This window comes from Python bivittatus, unplaced genomic scaffold (assembly GCF_059951505.1).
Source record: "Python bivittatus isolate LINGU-HERP-01145 unplaced genomic scaffold, Pbiv_v1 ctg000530_np1212, whole genome shotgun sequence".
In the NCBI taxonomy this organism is placed as follows: Eukaryota; Metazoa; Chordata; class Lepidosauria; order Squamata; family Pythonidae; genus Python; species Python bivittatus.
In genome coordinates, this window is record NW_028277085.1 from 1,175,090 (window position 1) to 1,194,033 (window position 18,944).

General features: G+C 43.6%; 1 protein-coding gene across 1 annotated transcript in view; it reads left to right on the forward strand.

The window, feature by feature from the left end:
- Positions 1 to 2,276: 2,276 nt before the first annotated feature.
- VPS13C (vacuolar protein sorting 13 homolog C) overlaps positions 2,277 to 18,944 on the forward strand; it is a 67,240-nt gene continuing 50,572 nt past the window's right edge. The window contains exons 1-15 of the mRNA XM_088148310.1: positions 2,277 to 2,432; positions 5,618 to 5,661; positions 6,316 to 6,358; positions 6,703 to 6,798; positions 7,590 to 7,691; positions 10,994 to 11,103; positions 11,489 to 11,548; positions 11,866 to 11,925; positions 12,464 to 12,544; positions 13,894 to 13,951; positions 14,506 to 14,633; positions 15,040 to 15,146; positions 15,722 to 15,893; positions 16,662 to 16,724; positions 17,492 to 17,624. Coding sequence (XP_088004436.1) covers positions 2,333 to 2,432; positions 5,618 to 5,661; positions 6,316 to 6,358; positions 6,703 to 6,798; positions 7,590 to 7,691; positions 10,994 to 11,103; positions 11,489 to 11,548; positions 11,866 to 11,925; positions 12,464 to 12,544; positions 13,894 to 13,951; positions 14,506 to 14,633; positions 15,040 to 15,146; positions 15,722 to 15,893; positions 16,662 to 16,724; positions 17,492 to 17,624 — 1,357 coding nt within the window. The 5' untranslated portion in view covers positions 2,277 to 2,332. The remainder of the gene's footprint in view (positions 2,433 to 5,617; positions 5,662 to 6,315; positions 6,359 to 6,702; positions 6,799 to 7,589; positions 7,692 to 10,993; positions 11,104 to 11,488; positions 11,549 to 11,865; positions 11,926 to 12,463; positions 12,545 to 13,893; positions 13,952 to 14,505; positions 14,634 to 15,039; positions 15,147 to 15,721; positions 15,894 to 16,661; positions 16,725 to 17,491; positions 17,625 to 18,944) is intronic.

Consider the following 18,944-nt stretch of genomic DNA (forward strand, 5'->3'; position numbering starts at 1 on the left):
GTTCTTGACCGTCATTGGCAAGGACGGGGAAAGACGACCTGTAAAAATTCAGCAGCTGGAAATAAAAAGTCCCTCCGTGTCCATAAGAGGGCTGTCCCTTGAACATTTGATCGTGTTCCTTCAAATTCCCCATGATTCCCAGAGCAGAAACTTCAAATCATGTCAACACAAAGGACTCATTTATTCTATATATTTATCGTCTCTCCAAAACATGTGATTTCCTGAACCAAGCATACTGGGGACAGCAGGAGTTTAGCAGCAACTTGAGAGCTCTTACTTAGACAGGTCGGCTGGGTTCAAACAACACGTTTAGCCCCTATGTAGCTTCTTACTGGATGGTGTAAACAAAGACCCTTTGCTTTTTAAGCTATGGTCTCTCCCCAGCCCCAGCAGGTTCTTGGTATATGTCATCCTCGTCCCTCAGGATGATATTCCTCGAGGGAGACCGCAATTCACCAAACCTTTTGCAGTGGCAAATCGGTCTGGCCTTAAGGTCTCACCAGACTCTTTCATTTGTACGTATTTGCTGTGAAAATTAGCCCTCTGGGAAGGGAAGCCCCAATGGTGGTTTATTCAACAGTAATGATTAAGCAACCTCTGGCCTAGCCCAAGGTGCGAGTGACAGCGTGATAACCCACAAGGAGAGGATTCTTGGTGGATGAACTCATTCGCAAGAGTATCGTGGAATAATTCTTCCTTTGGGGGCCAGGGTTGAGCGGGGGGGGGTGGTCTGTAGAACTGGGCTACCCGTGATGAATTCAGGGTCTCAGACTTTGGGCACAAGCCGGTGATGTTGGTCCTTTGCAGAGCAAGTCCAAGGCCTTCTCTTAATTTCTCCCAAAGACAGATTCCGTCCAGAGCCGCTGGGAGTTGGTCGGGGGGCATATAATTCAAAAAGTTATCCTTCTTCTTCTTCTGTCGCCGCCTTGTGCGTGCAACCCCCGAATGCCCTGGTACCCCGGCTGCTCCGGATCCATTGTGGTACGACCCGACCTCAGAACCCGAGGCGTTGGGGTCAGCCGGCCTGCGGGCAGCGTGCTGACCGAGCCACCGTCCTGGCTTTGTTTGAAAACAAAGTGGCTTTGAAGTAAAAATAGCCCGAGGACGTCAATGGGTTTTCCTTCTTTTCACAGGAGGGCCCCGGATTCAACGCCGCTCTTGCCTCCTCAGGCTTAATCCCAGGCTTTTAACGCCGTCGATGGATCGCAAAGGTCACTCGGAAGCAGCACCCAAACACGTGAGAGGGTGGCGAGGGCAACGGCCGCTCCCCGGCGGGCTCTCGCGAAAGGAAAAGCCGGCCGCCACGTGCGCGGCCTCAGCGACCTTCCGTGAAGTGGGCGCAAGGGGCCGCTCCCTGGCTTGGCGGGCCCGGCTCGGTGGCTTAGTGCCCGGCCGAGCCCTGCCCGGGAGGGGCTCCGACTCCCTTCCTTCCTCCTGCAGCTGCTGGGCCGAGCTCGACTGCCCCCTCCGGGCAAACGGCGGCACGTGGCGGCCACCCGGGCGTGGAGGGACGTGCGAACGCCGCTCCTGCGCCTTACGGGTCTGGCTCGCTTCTCGGCGCCCCGGCATCCTCGGCGACGCCTTTTCTCACGTGTGCGGTGCTGCGTTCTCGGGCCGCGACCCCCGACTCGGCCTCCTGGGCGCTTCTAAGCCGCAACGCGCCAGGCAGCTGACTCGCTGCCCCCGAGGTTTCGGGTTCCCGCCACCCGGGCAGCCTTCACCTCCGCCGGCAGTGGCAGGCTCAGTTCTTCAGACTCAGCTCTGGGCGAGTCAGCGCGTCCAGCAACGCGGAAGCCGCCGCGTTCCCACGACGCGTGTACCCGGGGGACCCACCGAACGTCCTCGCGCGGCGAACCCCCAAGGTGGCGGTTCCTCAGCTCCACGGGCGCCGCGTGCGAGCCAGGCCAATCAGGGCGCGGGGAAGGGTCGCGCCCCGCCTCGCGCTCTCCGGAGATCGAATAGGGGGCTGCCGGGGCGGGGCTTGGCAGCCAGGGTCACGCCCACCGCGCGGCTCACCTCAGCAGCTTCGCCGCTACGCGGGCTCGGGGCCGGGCCGGGCCGGGCCGGGCGGGGCGGGGCCGGGCCGGGCCGGGGAGCCTGACGCCGCCGGCCTTGGGAGGCCCCCCCTCCGCCGCCCCCCCTCCCCTCAGCCGTCGGGCTCGGGAGGGCGAGCCTCGCCGGCGCGCGTGAGAAAAGGAGGGAAAGCCGGCCGCTTGGACAGAGCGCGCATGCGCGGGACCGCCTCCGTCGACGGAGGGCGGGGTGATCTCGCGGGTGCGCGCCCAGCTGGCCTTTCCCTCCCGCCCGGCGAGGAAAGGCCGCCGCCGCCGCCATGGTGCTGGAGTCGGTGGTGGCCGACCTGCTCAACCGCTTCCTGGGCAGCTACGTGGAGAACCTGAACAAGTCCCAGCTCAAGCTGGGCATCTGGGGGGGTAAGGAGCGCCAGGGTGCCGTGCCATGCTGTGCAGCTGCGGATTCCCCTTGGCAGGGCGGGGGGCTTTCCCTCCCCCCTCCCCCCAGCAGTGGGCTTGCGGAAGCTCCCCGGGGCCGCTTGCAAGCCGGGGTGCAGGGCTGAGCCCCGCCGGGTGCAGCCCAAGCAAAGGGGGCTGCGTGCGATGGGCGAGCCCGGGATCCCTCGCCGGGCCGCGGATCGGTGGGCAGGCCTGGCACGCAGCGAGGACGCGGCCGCCCCCCGTGGAGCGCCTCCTCCGAATTTGGTCCTTCCTTCCCTTATTTCCTAAGCTGTTCGTTCCTTTACAAACACTTTAGCGTTCCCTAAGGAGTCCTGTGAAGACCTTGCTCCTCCCAGGGAGAGAGAAGCCCCGCAGGCTCCCAATTATTATTAGTATTATTATTATTTATTTAAATTGATTGGCTGCCCGACTCCAGTGGTCTCTGGGCGGCGTACCAAACTGGAAAAAAACATAAAAACAGCTAAACACATAAGGCCAGAGAGACCATAAACATATTCTGAGTATTTGGACACGCATCTGATTGTGAAATATTGCTTTGTGGAAGAGTCTCAGGTTTTCAGTGCCTGAAGCAGCAACAGGCTACTATTGTGACTCTTTGCTGTATGGCAAGGAGCCACCTTTCCATAATGCATAACTTGGTTCCTTTTTTAAAGATTAGTTTGGTGGTTTGTGTCTTGGTTGCACGTCACCTTTGTCCAAAAGTTAAGTTCCTCCCACTTGCATCTGCCAGGGTCGAGCAATAATAGTAAATATAGTACAGTGTACGATCCCTTATGCCATATTTATAATGCCTGATCTCAAAACCTTGATACTTTTTTTCTTGGTTTGTGTTCTTTGAAAAGTCAGTCGATCTTAGCTAGATAAGAAGACTGACTCGGTTTTGTCTTTGAAAATATATGTAGCTCAATGCATTGCATTCACATTAGGTTTCTTCAAAACACTTAAAAGAGAATGTTTTTGTGACATTTAAATCTGACTAAAAAAGAAAGACCATTTTAACTTTATTCACGTTAGCAGTACAAAGAAGGCTTCTTGCATTTACAGAAATAAAACTGAAGTTGGTGCTTTGGCTGTGATTTCTCAATGAATGGATTGGATCCAGTTTTTCCAGTTACAGTATAATTGGAAAGATTTTCTTGACAAACCACATTATTGTTTTGCGAATGTTTGCATTGGAAGGTGTCCAATGGGAATGCTTATACACGGAAGCTGGATTTCAGTTGTACGGTATCTACGTCACTTCTGCAAAATATGCTATACGTACGTACCTTATTGACTGTCAGTTCTGTTTCACCTTTTGGAAAGACACTTCTGAAAGAAAATCTCTTAAAGATTCGTTAGGTTGCATATAATCTAAGCTTCCTTGTAAAAATTATTCTTGCTTTTGTGGAGTGGATTTAGCAGAAAGTATATTTGCTTTCTGGGTTGGACAGAAACATGAATTCGGTTGAAGCAAGAGAAGTTGGGGTGAAAGGGCAAGAAAGAATTGAAGTGTTGCCTTGAAGAATCATCTGGCCAGTGATGACTAAGAACGAACTGTGTGTATTCTTTGGTTGGAAGAAGTTTGCAGATCATGAGATGTAGAGTCCCGAGTTGCTGGTGGGATAGTAGAGTTACACAATTATATGGGTGTTACATGTTTAAAAGGCATGGATTCTTTTAGGGCCGGACTCCCTGTCAGGGTTGGCTCAGGGCTTTTTGTAGAGATGTTGGGCTTTAGGTTTTAGAGTGTTTTTGTTGTTGGTAAGAAAACACTATTAAAAAGAGGATGTGTTCTGTTGCAAAATAGCAGTTTTTCAGGAATGAGAGGTCATCTTGATTCTTCCTGTTGGTTTGTAATAAGAATTAAGTGCACGCTGCCTTCAGCACAAGGACTACGTGCTTCAGAGTTGCCCTTTCATAGTAGCTTCCCTAGCTTTGACTGTGGTTAATCAGCACGTGTAGTTTTCCATAAATAGTTTACCCAGTATCTCATCAGGATATAAGACTGACAGTTTTCCCTTTTCATTTTGGCTGCAACCATGATTTAATCTCACATCTGTGGTATGGCTTCTCTCCTAGCCAGAACTCAGTAGTTGCAGGGTACTCTGGTTAGAGATAACCAATATAGGAAGAGCTGCATTGTGAATATCTTCTGATTCTGGTTGTTCAAAATGAGGTGTATTTCGTGAAATGAAAAAGTTCACAAAATGAGCCTTCTCTTTTGGCTCATGGGTATGTTAAACAAGCAGAAAAAGAATGTATTTCAAGCACATATCTGTTTGGTTTCAGTTGGGTTACTAGAAGTTTGACACGAGCTTAGTAACTGATTCAAAAATTGCATTGCTGCTTTTTGCTTTAAAACCATGTTGGGAGCAGTAGGAAGTTTGAAGCAAAATGCATTTCTAGAGATTGGCGCTGAGTCAAATATTACAGTAAAATTAAGTGTAAGTCTTCCACTGAAATTCTGGTGTTTAGTTCCTGCCCAGGTTGGGAAAGTTGTCAAAGTAGAAGATTCTGTTCATGATCTCCATAACTTGCTTCCTTCAGATGTGGGCACAGTTTCTCTAAAAGATTCAAAACTAAGCAGCTGATTAATGTTCACTTTGCTTTTCCTCTAGGTTAATGACTTACTTGTCACTGCTTAGATCATGGCATTCAACATTTTGCTCATGTTGCTGCTGTCGAAATTAGCACGATAAAGCTAACAGGATTATTATACTGGAGGACTTGTTCCTTTCATGATTTTATAATAGGAATGAATAAGGCTGGAAACAGGGGGTTGTGGTGCAGCACTGCCCAGTTCATTCCCCTTTTAGTTTTCTGTTTTAATCATTTTTATTGTATTAATGCTTACAATTGCTTTAGTGTTTTAATTTTTGTTTTATTTTGTTGGATCCCAAGTCTGACAAGAAGACAGCAGGCTACAAATATTGATAAATAAATAACCCAATATTCCATAGCCACTAGATATGCTCAATATTCAACCGGGGGAGCATCCCTCCCACTGACATTTTCCTTAAAGGTAGCTTGCACTGCAGCTTGAACCTACTGCTCTTCCTCTTATTTGTGGATGTTGTCACTTTGGTTATATAAACATTAGCTTTTGTGATTAGGTAGGTATGGTGGGAATATGTCTCCTAGATACCTTTTTTCTTTTATAGGCAATGTGGCACTTGATAACCTACTCATCAAGGAAAATGCTCTGGTAAGTTGTTAAGGAATTCCTTTCATTATTTCCGTGGAGCCAATATATGATTTACAAACTTAAAAACAAGGGCAGTTAATGCAGTTTTGATGGATTTAAGAAATTTGGATTTCAGATCATGCTGTAGATTTTGTGGTGTTAAGAGAAGCTCCGAATGGTACTGAAATGATGAAATGCCAGGCCAGAACAATCTCTCACAAGAAGAACTATAGTGTTTTCTTTTGCTGCCCATGTTAGAGCATGCATATTGAAAATCATCCCCTTTTAATCTTCATGCTTATAGACTGGCCTAACTGATCTCTCATCTGTAGCGAGACTAGTAACAGTTGGGAGCAGATTTATGGAAAATCTTCTGAGTCCTGCCAGTTCATTCTCACAAAAAAATATGTGAGTCTTTTCCCCGGTCCACCACACCCCAGTGGCCTCTCCAAAATATGTTTCCATTCTTGCAAAATAGGAAGATTAAGTATCCCACCCACAGGGCTGTCTTACTCTCTTCTCTTATCAAGGGATTGCAAAGCATCTGTGGCCATCACGAGGAGGCTCTGAAGGGACTAACCCCCTTTCCTGCTGGTCGAGGGCCTGCCTGGCTTGATTAGTAACTTTTACTATGGATCAACTTAGTGCTTAAAAAGTCTTTTCTTTCTTGATTAGAGCGAATTGGATGTACCGTTTAGAGTAAAGGCTGGCCAAATAGGTAAGTTCTTTACTCAGAATGATTTTTAGATGGCTCTGTGCACTCTGTGGGCCCACGCTTGAAGAATACCTGGAAATTGCAGCTAGCCAACATTCAGTAGCTCTCCCTTTGCCAGAACTGGCTTTGTAGGCTTACGTTCAGTCAGGCAGGCAACAATTTCTCCATTGTTGGTTTGCTTCCAGGCACAGACCAAGTACAAATGATGGAAATAACTAGTAAGGTGCATTTGAATATTGTCCCTACAGACAGAATCTAGGTGCACAGTATAAGCGGTCTCTGCTCGCTGCTTATTTAACGTATTAGCAGAATAAATGAAACCTGAATAGAGGATATTTTGTCTGCAGATAAGCTGACTTTGAAGATTCCTTGGAAGAATTTGTACAGTGAAGCGGTAGTTGCATCCCTAGAAGGCTTGTATCTTCTTGTTGTCCCTGGAGCAAGTAAGTTTCTTGGGGTAAATTTACATCGCTCAGCGGAGCTGCATTGGGTTGATTACTATCAGTCTCTGAATTTGGGATAGATTGCCGATAGAGGGATGCCAAGCAGAGAGCTCTCAGCCATTTTAAGCATAAAACATCATAAAACGTCCCATTTTGAACATTGGGAAGTCTCTGTAGTTTGAAACACTCCCAAAAGCTGTTTTGCACTCAAAATAGAAGAGTGGGTGAAATTTCACGCTCATAACCAATTTGAAATTAAACCCTTTTTCAGCCTTGACTTGCTGGTGTCTTTTACAAAGTGCATGGCCAAGATAAAATTTCGTCAAGGTGGGCCGATGCCTGTCTGAGTCTCTCATTACGGTCCAGGGCTTCCTAGAATTAAGTCCTCCTGTGTACGTGGAACCTGACTCCCAGGTGAATCTGCACAGAATTACATAGTTTGGCTTTCTTTGTTGGTAACCTTACATAAAACTTCTTACCAGGCAGTAGACACTCATATTACATTGGTCTTAAGCATGTGGTCTTGATGAAGAAACTTTTAAGTAGAAGATCAGAAATATCCAATAACAGTTAGATGCTAAGAAACAAAGCTGATCGTATTGAAGTTCTGAGCTTGCTTCAGAATATGTTTCTTAATTTCTGGTCTCTGAAGGTTATCGTAATTATAAGGAGAGATGGGAAAGGCAGGCTGCATAAGTGAATGTGTAAAGGGCAGGGTGATGGTCTGATCAAGATACTATGTTCCATAAGGATGCAGTAAGTATGACTTCCTTACTGTTTTTTCCTTGCAGGCATCAAATATGATGCAGAAAAAGAAGAAAAATATCTACAAGATAATAAGCAAAAGGAATTGTCAAGAATTGAAGAAGCCTTACGAAAATCAGCAGAAAAAGGTATATTATCTTTAAGAGATGAACATGACTGCTATGTTCAGAGCTACTCCAGAGAGCCATAGTGAAGCATAGCAGTCCTCGAAAATCCCAAGAGACAAATTACCTGCATTTTTGTTAACTTTATGTGGGAGAGAAGGAGCTTAAAATCTATTTTTCCATGCTTTAGAGATACTACTATCTGTTTCATGCCGTACTGGGAATTTTAGCTTTCATTTTTGTCCTTTACATTGTCTTCAGTTAGAAGCCCCTTGTCTTACATAATTTAAAAAATAAAACAAACGTGGCTTATGGACTTTTTGGTTAAGGCATGAAATCTCCCTGTAGATTGAAGCTCTCAGTGACGAATATGGTTGTGGGTCATAGCTTTATTTCTCGAAATGCGTAGGAACTCTCTTGTCTCAGTGCTCAAAAATATGTATTGGTGGTTCAGCTTGAAGAGCTGCTTCTGTGCTTTAAATGTGTGCTTTTTAATTGATTATGCTGCCATGTGGATGAAGGAGCTCCTTCAGATTTCATATATGGCCTGGAGAATATTGTGCACACGCCCGGTGGGTATGCATGCTTAATGGCGACATTCAAGCAGTTGGGAGGTTGGATGGCTGGATTGTAAGATTAACCATCTAGCTTAAGACTAACGGTTGTAATCTGCCAACTACTGCAGCATTCCCTGGATGGTAACTCTTCTCTTCTCAGCTCTCTGTCTTCCAGATAGTTTAAAAAACCATCACACTTAAGCGATTCTTAATATTTCAAGCTTTGCAAACCTAAACCAACCGCACCATACCTTAACATAGTGTATGAATCAAACATGGTGAGAGACAAGTTGCTTCTGCAGGCAGCTGAGGGTCTTAGAGGATGGACTCTCAGTCTCTGGTGACAGAATTGCTCTTTTTACGATGGAAGTTTTGCACAAAGCAACACTAGTAGGACGTCTTCCCAACATGGGTTGAAATTGTTTAATAATACTAGCGTTTCAGTTTCAGGTAACTTTGAGAACTTGTTGGCTAGAAAATTAATTAACCTCAACAGCTAGAAATGTTACTCTGTTTCATTTGATATTCATGCTCTGCTTATATGAAAAACGCAGAAACGCTTTTAAATAGTGCAGTGAATGTTTACTACAGGCACTTGTGGATATTTAATTTAACAGTTCTAATGAAAGATGGTATTTTCCTCAGTTACCTTCTTAGTTTGTCTTCCTTTATTTCTGTTGCTTGCTTTATAAGACTTTCCTAACTTTAATTTATCCTTTTTCTGTAAAATTGCTTACACTATGAAGGACGTAAGTCTAAAAAGACTAAAAAACATTTTAAGAAACCATTTAAAGCTCGTGAGCACTCAAAAGGTGGGTACAATTAGCAGAATTTGCTGAATATTCTGTTTGCTGCTTCTGTTTTTTGTAAAATGATTTGAAAAATTCTGCAGTGATATGTGCAACTTCATCTTTGTCAATAGTGTTTTCATGAGAAATGAAGGTAATGAGAGATAAACAAGAGGAAAACTAACAAAGGTGTTTCATGTTGTACATTGCGATGAAAAGTGAGCTGCAGATTTGAAAATATTGTGCTCGTAGCTTTGGGGAGAAAACAGTTTATTTTATATACAGTTCAGTTGCATGTTCTCTGCTTGATATTTTTCCATGTTGGCTATTTCTCAAAAATACAAATTATCTGTAATAAAGTTTAGCCTCTGTTTGGAGTTTGTTGGCTGGATGCTTTAAATTAGGTTAAGATCATGACAGCCATCTCCTTGAAATGATAACGTTACCTTTTTAAATTGCATGACTACTTAAAATAGTTAATATACAATGTTTATAGGGCTCTCTAAACTATAGGCTTCCAGGCTTGTGAGAAACGTTTTTTTTTTTTTCTGAAATTAATGTCTCTTAGTCATATTTTCTAAATGTTCTTTTAGATGCCTGGCAAATTATATCTACACTTCCAGTTATATTTCAAAGCCATTATGATTTTCATTTCTCCACAGATTAGTTTTGGGTCTTCTTGCCTATTTGTATTTTCTTATCAATTGCTGTAGTATTTTAGCTTTTTAAAAACATAGTGTCTTGTGCTTTTGGCAATAAAGCTGAATATACACTAACATATGTGGGAAAAGGTACAGGAATCTTAGTCTGAAGCAAAGGATGTTGTGTGGCATTTGGAAAACCAACAGTTCCATCGTAGTGTTGGCTGTCTTACGCTCAAATGAAGCAGATGCAGGAGAACTGAGTTAGGCCCCAGTAAAGCTCTGTGTCGTCTTTCCTGCAGAACTGGTTGCGTCACGATTTCCTAAGAGCTAGATGGGAGGGAAGTGCACAGTGTAAACCATCGCATGGAGACATCTGGCAGCAAAAATGTGAAGCAGCGAAACGCTGCTTGTTGTGTTTGCTGATTGATCTGGAGCCAGAGACTGGTTTTGCAGTGCCCTTGTGCACTCCTATTTTGGATGACACTCCCTCTGAACTTAAATTTCTTAAGAGCGAGATTGACTCAGAAGCTGTCGTTGGGTCAAAGAATCTTGATTTGCTAGAAGTTCCCAGTTACTTTTTATTGATTTGGGATAGCAGCCTTGTCAAGAAAAAGCTGCATGGTCTGACTGAGATGTCACACTGTCCTGTGGCTTGTACGGCATGCGTGTTTTGGGTTAATGTGCTCCCCCTTGATTCAGTGACATAGCGATGATTGGCATTGTGCTTAAACTTAGGAAAACAGCACTTGAAATTATTTGGAGTTTAGTCAAACAAAAACTCAGTTAAAAATGGAAGTGTAAGATCCTGACCCAGTTGTGCACACTAGAGGAAATGTAACACTAACCATAAATTGCACACATCTTGCATGATTCAGATATGTAGTTCAGAAACGGGCAGGTATGTGGTACCTCAATCCTATCAATTGTCAATCACTAAGTGCTGAAGGAAACGTGATGACTGTCACCTTGCTTGAGACTTTGCTATTTAGAGAAGATGATGAAAAAAAAGGGAAGGATAGTCGCTCGGTGACAGAAGATTGGTTGTGCAACAGAAGGCTCACATTTGGTCTTTGGTTTCTGAAACCCTGGAAACATGCCCAGAGAGCGTATTCGTTGCTGAAGTAGATGAACCAATTGTCTGGCTTTTATTCTGAAAAACAATGCTGTTTTTCTTAACTTGCATCTTAAAATGAAATAAAAACACGCTGCGTTGTTTAGAAGTGATGAAAAGTAAACAGATGATGCTTAATGTGATAATCTAATTTATAGTTTAAGGAATGAGTTTAAGGAATAATTTAAGGAATGAGATGGAAACTAACTTACAAATTATTGTTTAGATAAACCAAAGGAAGAGAAAAAAGATACTTTTTTGGAAAAGCTTGCGACCCAAGTCATCAAAAATGTACAAGTCAAAATCACTGGCATCCATATCAAGTATGAAGACGATGTAAGTAGCATGAAGTCTGTTTTGAACTGGTTAACTGAAAGAAGCAGGCTTACTGAATGTATATGAAGTGTTGGGGTGCTTATCTAAGGATCAGTGTAATAGCTTCAATAAACAGTGGCATAAAAAGTAGGTAAGAATATAAAATACATTGTTTCATGAAAAGGCTGGCAACTTACCTGTACAAGGTTTACAGAAGGCTACTGTTGCTTCAAAATATATGAAAATAATGGAATTACAGAACAGTTAAATCCTCTACTCACTTACCAGCACCTATCTCAGATCTTATGCAGATTTTTTTTTTTTGATGTAACTAAATTGCAACCACAGGAATTATACTAAAATGTTTAATATTCCTTACGAAATATTTTCTTCTGGTACTTTGTAGATCACAGATCCTAACCGACCAATTTCTTTAGGAATGACTCTGGCAGAGCTCAGTTTGCAGGTAAGGGGTTTAAAAGTTCCTGATGTGCTATGGACTAACCGAAGAATGAAAAGTTGTTTTAGGTTATATAGGTATTTTCACACTAGAAGCCATTCATAAAGATAAATGCTTCTTAATTAATGTAGAACCCAAGTTGCAGCTTTATCAACAGTTGGGAATTAGTGGGGATGGTGCAAGAGACATTTTTAGTTGTGAGACTTTGACTTCAAGGAAGGAAATAAATTAGTTCCAAGTGTGATAAAAGCCTGGCACCTAAATGGTGTAACACTGAGAAGTTTGAAACAAGCAATATCATGTGATTTCTTTCTCGTTTCCAGACTACTAATGAAAACTGGACTCCTTGTATTTTAAATGAGGCTGCGAAGATCATATACAAGGTACAGCTGTCATGTTCAAGTGCAGGAGTTTCCTTTTAGTAGTTCCTAGAGATACCTGGAAAAGCATGGACAGGTAGAATTTTAATAGCCATGATGCACAGTGATGCTGTGGTTCAGCCTGAAGCGCTGGACCCATGGCAGGGTTTTTGATCTCTTACCTTTTGAATAGGGTATTCTGCCCCTCTTTCTCCCTCACTTCCCTGAAAGATCACACACCATTTTTGAAAGCAAGTTTCTGCTCTGCTCTTTTGAAAGCAGGTTTCCTATAAACATACCCTGTTTTGACACACCCTTGGGCAAGCAGAACAAACTCATTAATTGGCTCCCAGCCAAAGAAGTGATTTTGGCAGCTTGTCTAGACCAAGGTGATCTTTCCCTCAAACTAAACTGTTCTGGCTTGGCTTTATACCCATCTCTGTAAATGTCTGTACTTTGAACTGCTTCCCCAAGTGCTTCCCTGATTTTAAAGTCGTTTGTGTTTGAGTGATACTTGGTAGTCTTCACTGTAGCAGCTAATGAATTACATCTGTTCTTTCAGCTTTTGTGCCTTGATTCCCTCAGTGCCTATTGGAATGTGGACAGTGAAATGTATTATCATTCTTCCCGGGAGCAGATCTTGGTAATTTAAGACTTAATGTACCTTATGTTTATGAACACGCTTCTTCCTGTCTTTTTACCGATAAGGTTGAAAGAGCAGTAGTATAAGATGAAATTAGCAAGCAGCCAAGGATTTCCACTTGAGGGAATTTCCCTTGCATGGTGTCATCACCAAAGTCCACGACAGACCAAACTTAATGGGCAAGTGTAAGATAAGAAGCAGGAGTACTTTTCCAAGACCAGTGTTTCTCAAACTTGGCAACTTTAAGATGAGTGGACTTCAACTCCCAGAATTCCCCAGCCAGCATTGAACACTGTGCTAAACAGGGGTAGAGTTTAATAAAGTGTTAACTTCGAATTGGGCAATTTTGCAATGGGTAGCTGCCCCTCAGATATAACCTCTGACTTTTTCTGCATTGTCTCCTCTGATGAGGCAAAAGGAAGAGAGACATTCTGACATGTTTTCCTAATTGAACGAATCACTGCACCCCACACTGTGTTGATGTTTTGCAGCCAAAAAGCACACATCAATTTACTTCTTGGTACTGCAGAAATTTAGTCTGTTTTCTTGTGTGAATGTTGGTTTATTTATTTCAATTTATATGGCCACCCCTCCTGCCAAAGCAACTCTGAGTGGTGAGCAGAATTTAAAATTAAAGCAACAATATAAATAACTATAAAATATGGCATACAATCAGAAAAAGAAAAGAAATGGCAGCCAAGAATTAAAACTTCAAAATAAAGACAGCCCCACCCTCCAGGGCTTCACTAACGTCCTGACCCCCATGCCTGGTCAAACAGCTGGGTCTTCAGTGCAGTTAGAGAGGACAGAAGTTAAAACATTTGACTTGTTGTGTTGTGCAGAGTAGGTCTAAATAATTTAGTTGATCTAGAAACTTTATTTCTGTTAAAACTTTTTTCTAATGAAGCTTTTTTCTTAATTCCTTATGCTACCTATCAGCTACTTAGAAGATGAGGCTCCATGCAGTGATGTTGTCTTTCTTTCATAGAAAATCCTTGGAACCCATCAGTCTTGAGAGTTAGGCCTCTGCAGGGTAACTGTTGGCAAGTCTTTGGCCTGATGCTGCTTTGAAAGTTACCAGAATATTCTTGACTTGCATCTATGGATGTTGCAGGCTATGTCTGAAAGTGTAGTGAGAGGTTGTACGGTACCCTGGTACTGTGGAAGAAGAACGGTGGGATAGCTTCTGTGTTATGGTTGAGTTATTTTTGGTACCATGAATTCTACCTCAATGAAAAGTGGTGAGATGTCCACATTGTCATTTGAGCTTCATCAGGACTATGTTCTCCTACACATTTGTTGTTAGAAAGCTTGAAATTATGGTTGTTGTTATTTTTTGCCACATACAGGAGCGGTTGAAAAAAGGAGTCCCTTCTATGAATCAGGAGCCTCCTGACTATCAGTACAGTAAGTGAGAAGGACAGAATTGGGGGCATGGATGCACAGAATTCACTACTGGTAATGGCAGATAGCCCATGGGTGGAACTTTGGAAGACTGAGCATGGAACTGGGGCTTACACAAAGCATGTGTGGTTTCTGTAGGTACTCTGGTTTTCTACCAGGTAAAGCAAATGGGTGTGGGGTGGGATAAGAATCTGGTGGCCATGGAGCTGTGTTGTGAAGAGGGATTTAGGCCAAGAAGTACAATATTCACAGAGGAATAGAAACAGGAGGAGAGGATCAGGGTGAAATAAATAGGTCAGATAGAGTTCATGCTACTCCCAGGGTAGAACTTCTTCTGTGACTCAATGGTTTCTATCTTGTGCTGAGTACAGAGTGAGTCCTTTTGGCGCAATATGTTGTATGAACACACCAGCTGTGATTTATAAACCAAGGCTTTTGGCACAGCATGACGTATGAACTCAAGTAGTAATAAGCTTATAAGTAGCATATTTTAGATTTGAACTCTTCAGCAATGATTTTATATCCATTTTTCCTGATTTCTCTCTCTTTTCTGAAAGTATTTAAGCCTGTATCGGCTTCTGCAAAACTCTACATTAATCCTCATGCTGAAGTAGAACTAAAAACTCCCAAGGTTGACTGGAGCATGGAAGTCCAGAGCATTGCTGTTGAACTGACCAAGCCTCAGGTAGGAAGATACATGGCATCAACTCTTGTCACCCACGGAAGGCAGGTGATGACTTCCATAAGCTGTCCTGGAAGAATGTGTGTGACAGCAAGGATTTGACAAAGCTGCAGGTTTAACATGCTCTATTATTTTGCTTTCCCGTTTTTGTGAATTGTGCTTATTTTCATAAACGGTTTTGTTCCAAGAAGTTAATTGTTCGTGATTAATTTGAGGACTGCCATAGTAATAATAATAATAATAATTATTATTATTATTATTATTATTTATTAAATTTATATGCCGCCCAATTCCCAGCAACTCTGGGCAGTTTACAATTATTAGAAACGTTTAATACAACTTCCTTAGCTGATGCTCAAAATTCAGTGATTCTCTGGTTAAGATTCCTTGTTGTTTCTTATTCATGTAGTACCTTAGTATGATTGATCTCCTGGAATCCATCGATTACATGGTTCGAAATGTCCCGTATAGAAAATACAGACCTGAAGTACCTCTGCATGGGAATGCCGAACAATGGTGAGCTGGAGCTATTTCTGCATTGCTTCTAATCTGGTTGCAAGGGTGTTTCAGTGCAGCAAATAGTAGGTCGCAAAGTTACTATTTTATCACCATTGTAAATGTGAATGGTCACTGTATGAGGCAGTCACTAAATGAGGACTACTTGTATTTCAGAAAATTAAGAGCCTTAGCTTAAATTATTTGTTTTATTGCTGTAAATAAAGCTGAAGCGAGAAAAGAGGTCCATTAATCAGACTTTCAGAAATTGTTTAACTCTCAGTAGATGAGTTTGGGTAAAAATGGCAGGCTTCTTGCTTGCTGGATCAGCTTCAATTTTAACTAGAACCCTATAAATTTCTTAGCATTAAGAAAGCAATTTGATTTCTAGTACTGGAACTGAGTTTGCATCCTTTTCATGCAGAATCACAAGCCTCCTTTGTTTCAGTTAGGAAAAAAAGTCTTGAATTGAGGAAATATTAGCCATAGAAGGCCTTGCCTGCAAATATCCTGCCTGCCCTGGGTCATGTTCCAGTCAGTTCAAAGTGTTCCTGAGTTATTTCTCAGAGGAAAATAATGTTGATTATTTCTTCCAGGTGGAAGTATGCAGGAAATTGCATTCTTGACCTTCACATCAAGCGATGCTCACAGATGTGGTTATGGAATAATATAAAGAGGCACAGACAACTCCTAAAAAGTTACAAAAACGTTTATAAAATTAAACTGACGCAAACCAAATTGTCAGAAGAAAATCAGAAACAAATCCAGGTAACTGGGACACGGCTAGAAGGCGTGCGTAGATTGCATGAAACGTGGAAGGGAGCTTACGTTGTAGGTGTTGTCACAACTGGGCAAAGTAGAGCTGCAGAAATACCACCAGTTCTTCTTCTGTAGTTTCTTACTTCATCTGTGTGCCCACTAATCTCAAAGGTTCTAGGCAGCTAACAGCCTCATAGCATCCCTAAGAGAAAAGAAAAATAACCCGAGTATGCATTAAAAAGGCAAACTGAAATCAGAAGATGAGACGGAAGATACAAAGGTTGTGCCCTCGTCAACCTGACTTCCAGTCTGAGCCTCCTCTCTTCCTGCGCTAGATGAAACAGATGGGTTTTGACAGCTTTCCTAAGCCCTGGAGGGACTGAGCTGACCGAATCTCTGCAGGAAGGGTGTTCCAAAGTGGGGGAGCGGCGACGGAATTATCTCGTGAAGGCATTTTACAGGGGAGTCTAAAACCGAGCTGGCCCCTGGAGAACAAGCTCTAATCTTGGATCAGACTGATGAGCCATAAATGCAAAAGGGGAAACTGGCAATGAATGATGAGCTCTTAACCTTAAGGGTGCCTTGGTGGAATAGTTAATTGCTCTGCTTACATCCGAGCTTCCACGCGTGCTGCGCGGGGCCGTCCCTCGTCCAGGCCGCTAGCTTTGGCCCTGGATCAGACAGGGGCTGGTGCCAGCAGACAGCTTTAACAGAAGCAGGGTTGGAGGAAGCATATGGACGTTATCCTGAAACTCCACATATGCATTTGCTCCACAGGACTTAGAGAAAGCTCTGGATGTTTTCAACATCGTTTTAGCAAGGCAACAAGCACAGACTGAGGTAGGTTCTTCTTCTCTTTTCTATATTCGTTTTATATGGATTTTAAAATATTCAAGGGTTCCACAAGTTTAAATATGAAATGAATTTTACATATCTGATTTACAAAATGGCTGTACTGACCATCGATAGAAATACTTCCAGGACAGGTTCCATTGTCAGCCAAACATAATTAATTTCTAAAGACAGCAAATTGAGAAGTTACTTACAGTATAGTAACACAACTTCGTGCCCTTTTCAGATTATTTAGTTTGAATTATTCTTGCCATTTTATTTGTTGATTAGTGATAATAAACTAGCTATTACCACATAGACCTCACATGTGCAAAATAGTGGTTGGTTGGTTGGTTTGTGTATATGTAAAATATACTTCTGAATGGTGAAGGTTAGGTCCTTGACACAATATACGCGTCCCTGCTTCTCGCTTGGTTGTAGCAGTCTTGCTGGATGAATTGGCTGCAGGGTTCCGCCTGCTTCTTTGCATGTGGGACTTACTTCAGCACAACTCACTTGTCCAGTGATGGAAGGAGTCACCCCATGTCCCCCTTTGTGATTGTACTGTTAGGTGTTGGTCCTGCAAGCTGCTTGTAGGTCACACCAACGACCATGCTGATTGCGGCAGTCCCCTTTTCTCTAAAATGTCTGGCCGCAGCATCAGCAGACCTTTCAAGATTACATTTCTTGAGCCCTGTTCTGCTTGCTGAGGTTGAGGCTGGTGAAAGTATAGTACCTCTAGTCATTTGCCTGCATCTTAACTCTCTGGTTTACAGGTCGTTAGGTCAGGACAAAAGCTGTCAAAGAAATCTGCTGATGGGGAGAGAAAAAGGGGATGGTTTTCTGGCTTGTGGGGGAAGAAGGAGTCCAAGAAGAAAGAAGCGGAAGAAGAAAAGTCAGTTCCTGAAAGTAAGCCTGACTCTAACCAGCAGCCCTGCTCCAGAGTGGTGGTTGCAAGCGGCTGAGCGTTCAGCTGGGCTGCAGAGTGGTGAAGTGAAGACACCAGGTTAGTGGGAATGTGACAGCAGAGGGGAAGGCAGATGAACAGCGGTACCAGCTCAGCTTTGCGCCTGCTTGGCGGCAGCAAGAGGGACGGAGCGCCAACGCTTCTTTGTGCTTATTGTGTCCTCCGACCCCAATTGGGAGCCCTATTAAGAGGGACCTGGATCCTTCTGGAGAAGGGTGTGTTCATATAAGCGATTTATGTGGCTGTCCATCTCACAACACTGACTCTGGGTGGCATACAAAGGTTAAAACCAGCGGTTGCAAACAATAACCCCTGATGCCTGAGGTGGACAGTATGTCCCAGTCATAGTACTGCATTAACAGCAGAGCTCACCTAACCACCTGGACCAAACACCTGGGGAGTCAGCAGAAGGCGAATGGGGTTGGGGCTCTCTGGGGGGGTGCTGTTCCACTTGGATGGCCCACATGATGTTGCCAGATAATTTTGCGGGTTTCCTGGCTTGTATTCTCTCTGGTTTGAGCAGTACAAGTGAGGTAAGTGGGGTGATGTCTTTTGTTATAGTCAGAGATTCTTTTGAACTTGTGGAACCTCAGAAAGTAGATAGGGGTCTCCTTATGAACTGCACTAAGGCATGACCCACATCCCTTCTGGACAGCTGGATTCAGGAGGGATTAATCCTTTGAGAGAGGACGTTGTGCCACTGCATCTGAAAGAAGTGGTGGGTCCCTCCCCTGAAGAAGTCCTGTCTTGATCCAGATGTATTGGACAACCTCTGCCTACTTGTTGAGAAGGTGGTGATGAATTGGCTGCAGAGGATCCAAGAGGAGCAGATTATCTGGATTCCCTTTAGTTGGGATTCAGCCCTGACATGCAACAGAAAGGGCCTTGTTGCTCTGGTAAATTGTCATGGACGGAACCTGGATGTGGGGAGGGTACCCTTCCTTGTCGTCTTGGTCCTCTTGGCAACATTTGGCATTATTCACCATGGTATCGTGCTGGACTGTCTGCAAAGGTTAGGAGCAGGGGCATCGTCTTATGGTGGCTCTGGTCTGACTTGAGTGAGCAGTTCCAGTCCTAGAGGATGGGGGGTTGAGCCTTTGGCTGCTCAGGTGTAAGTACCACTGGTCTCCTTTCTCTCCCCTTCTTTGTTTAACATCTGTAAGAAATCACTAGGAAACATCTGCCAGTTCAAAGTGACAGGTCATAATGCAGTTGTTGGGCAAGAATTGTTTATTACGTTAAAGATGGCTTCATGTTAATTC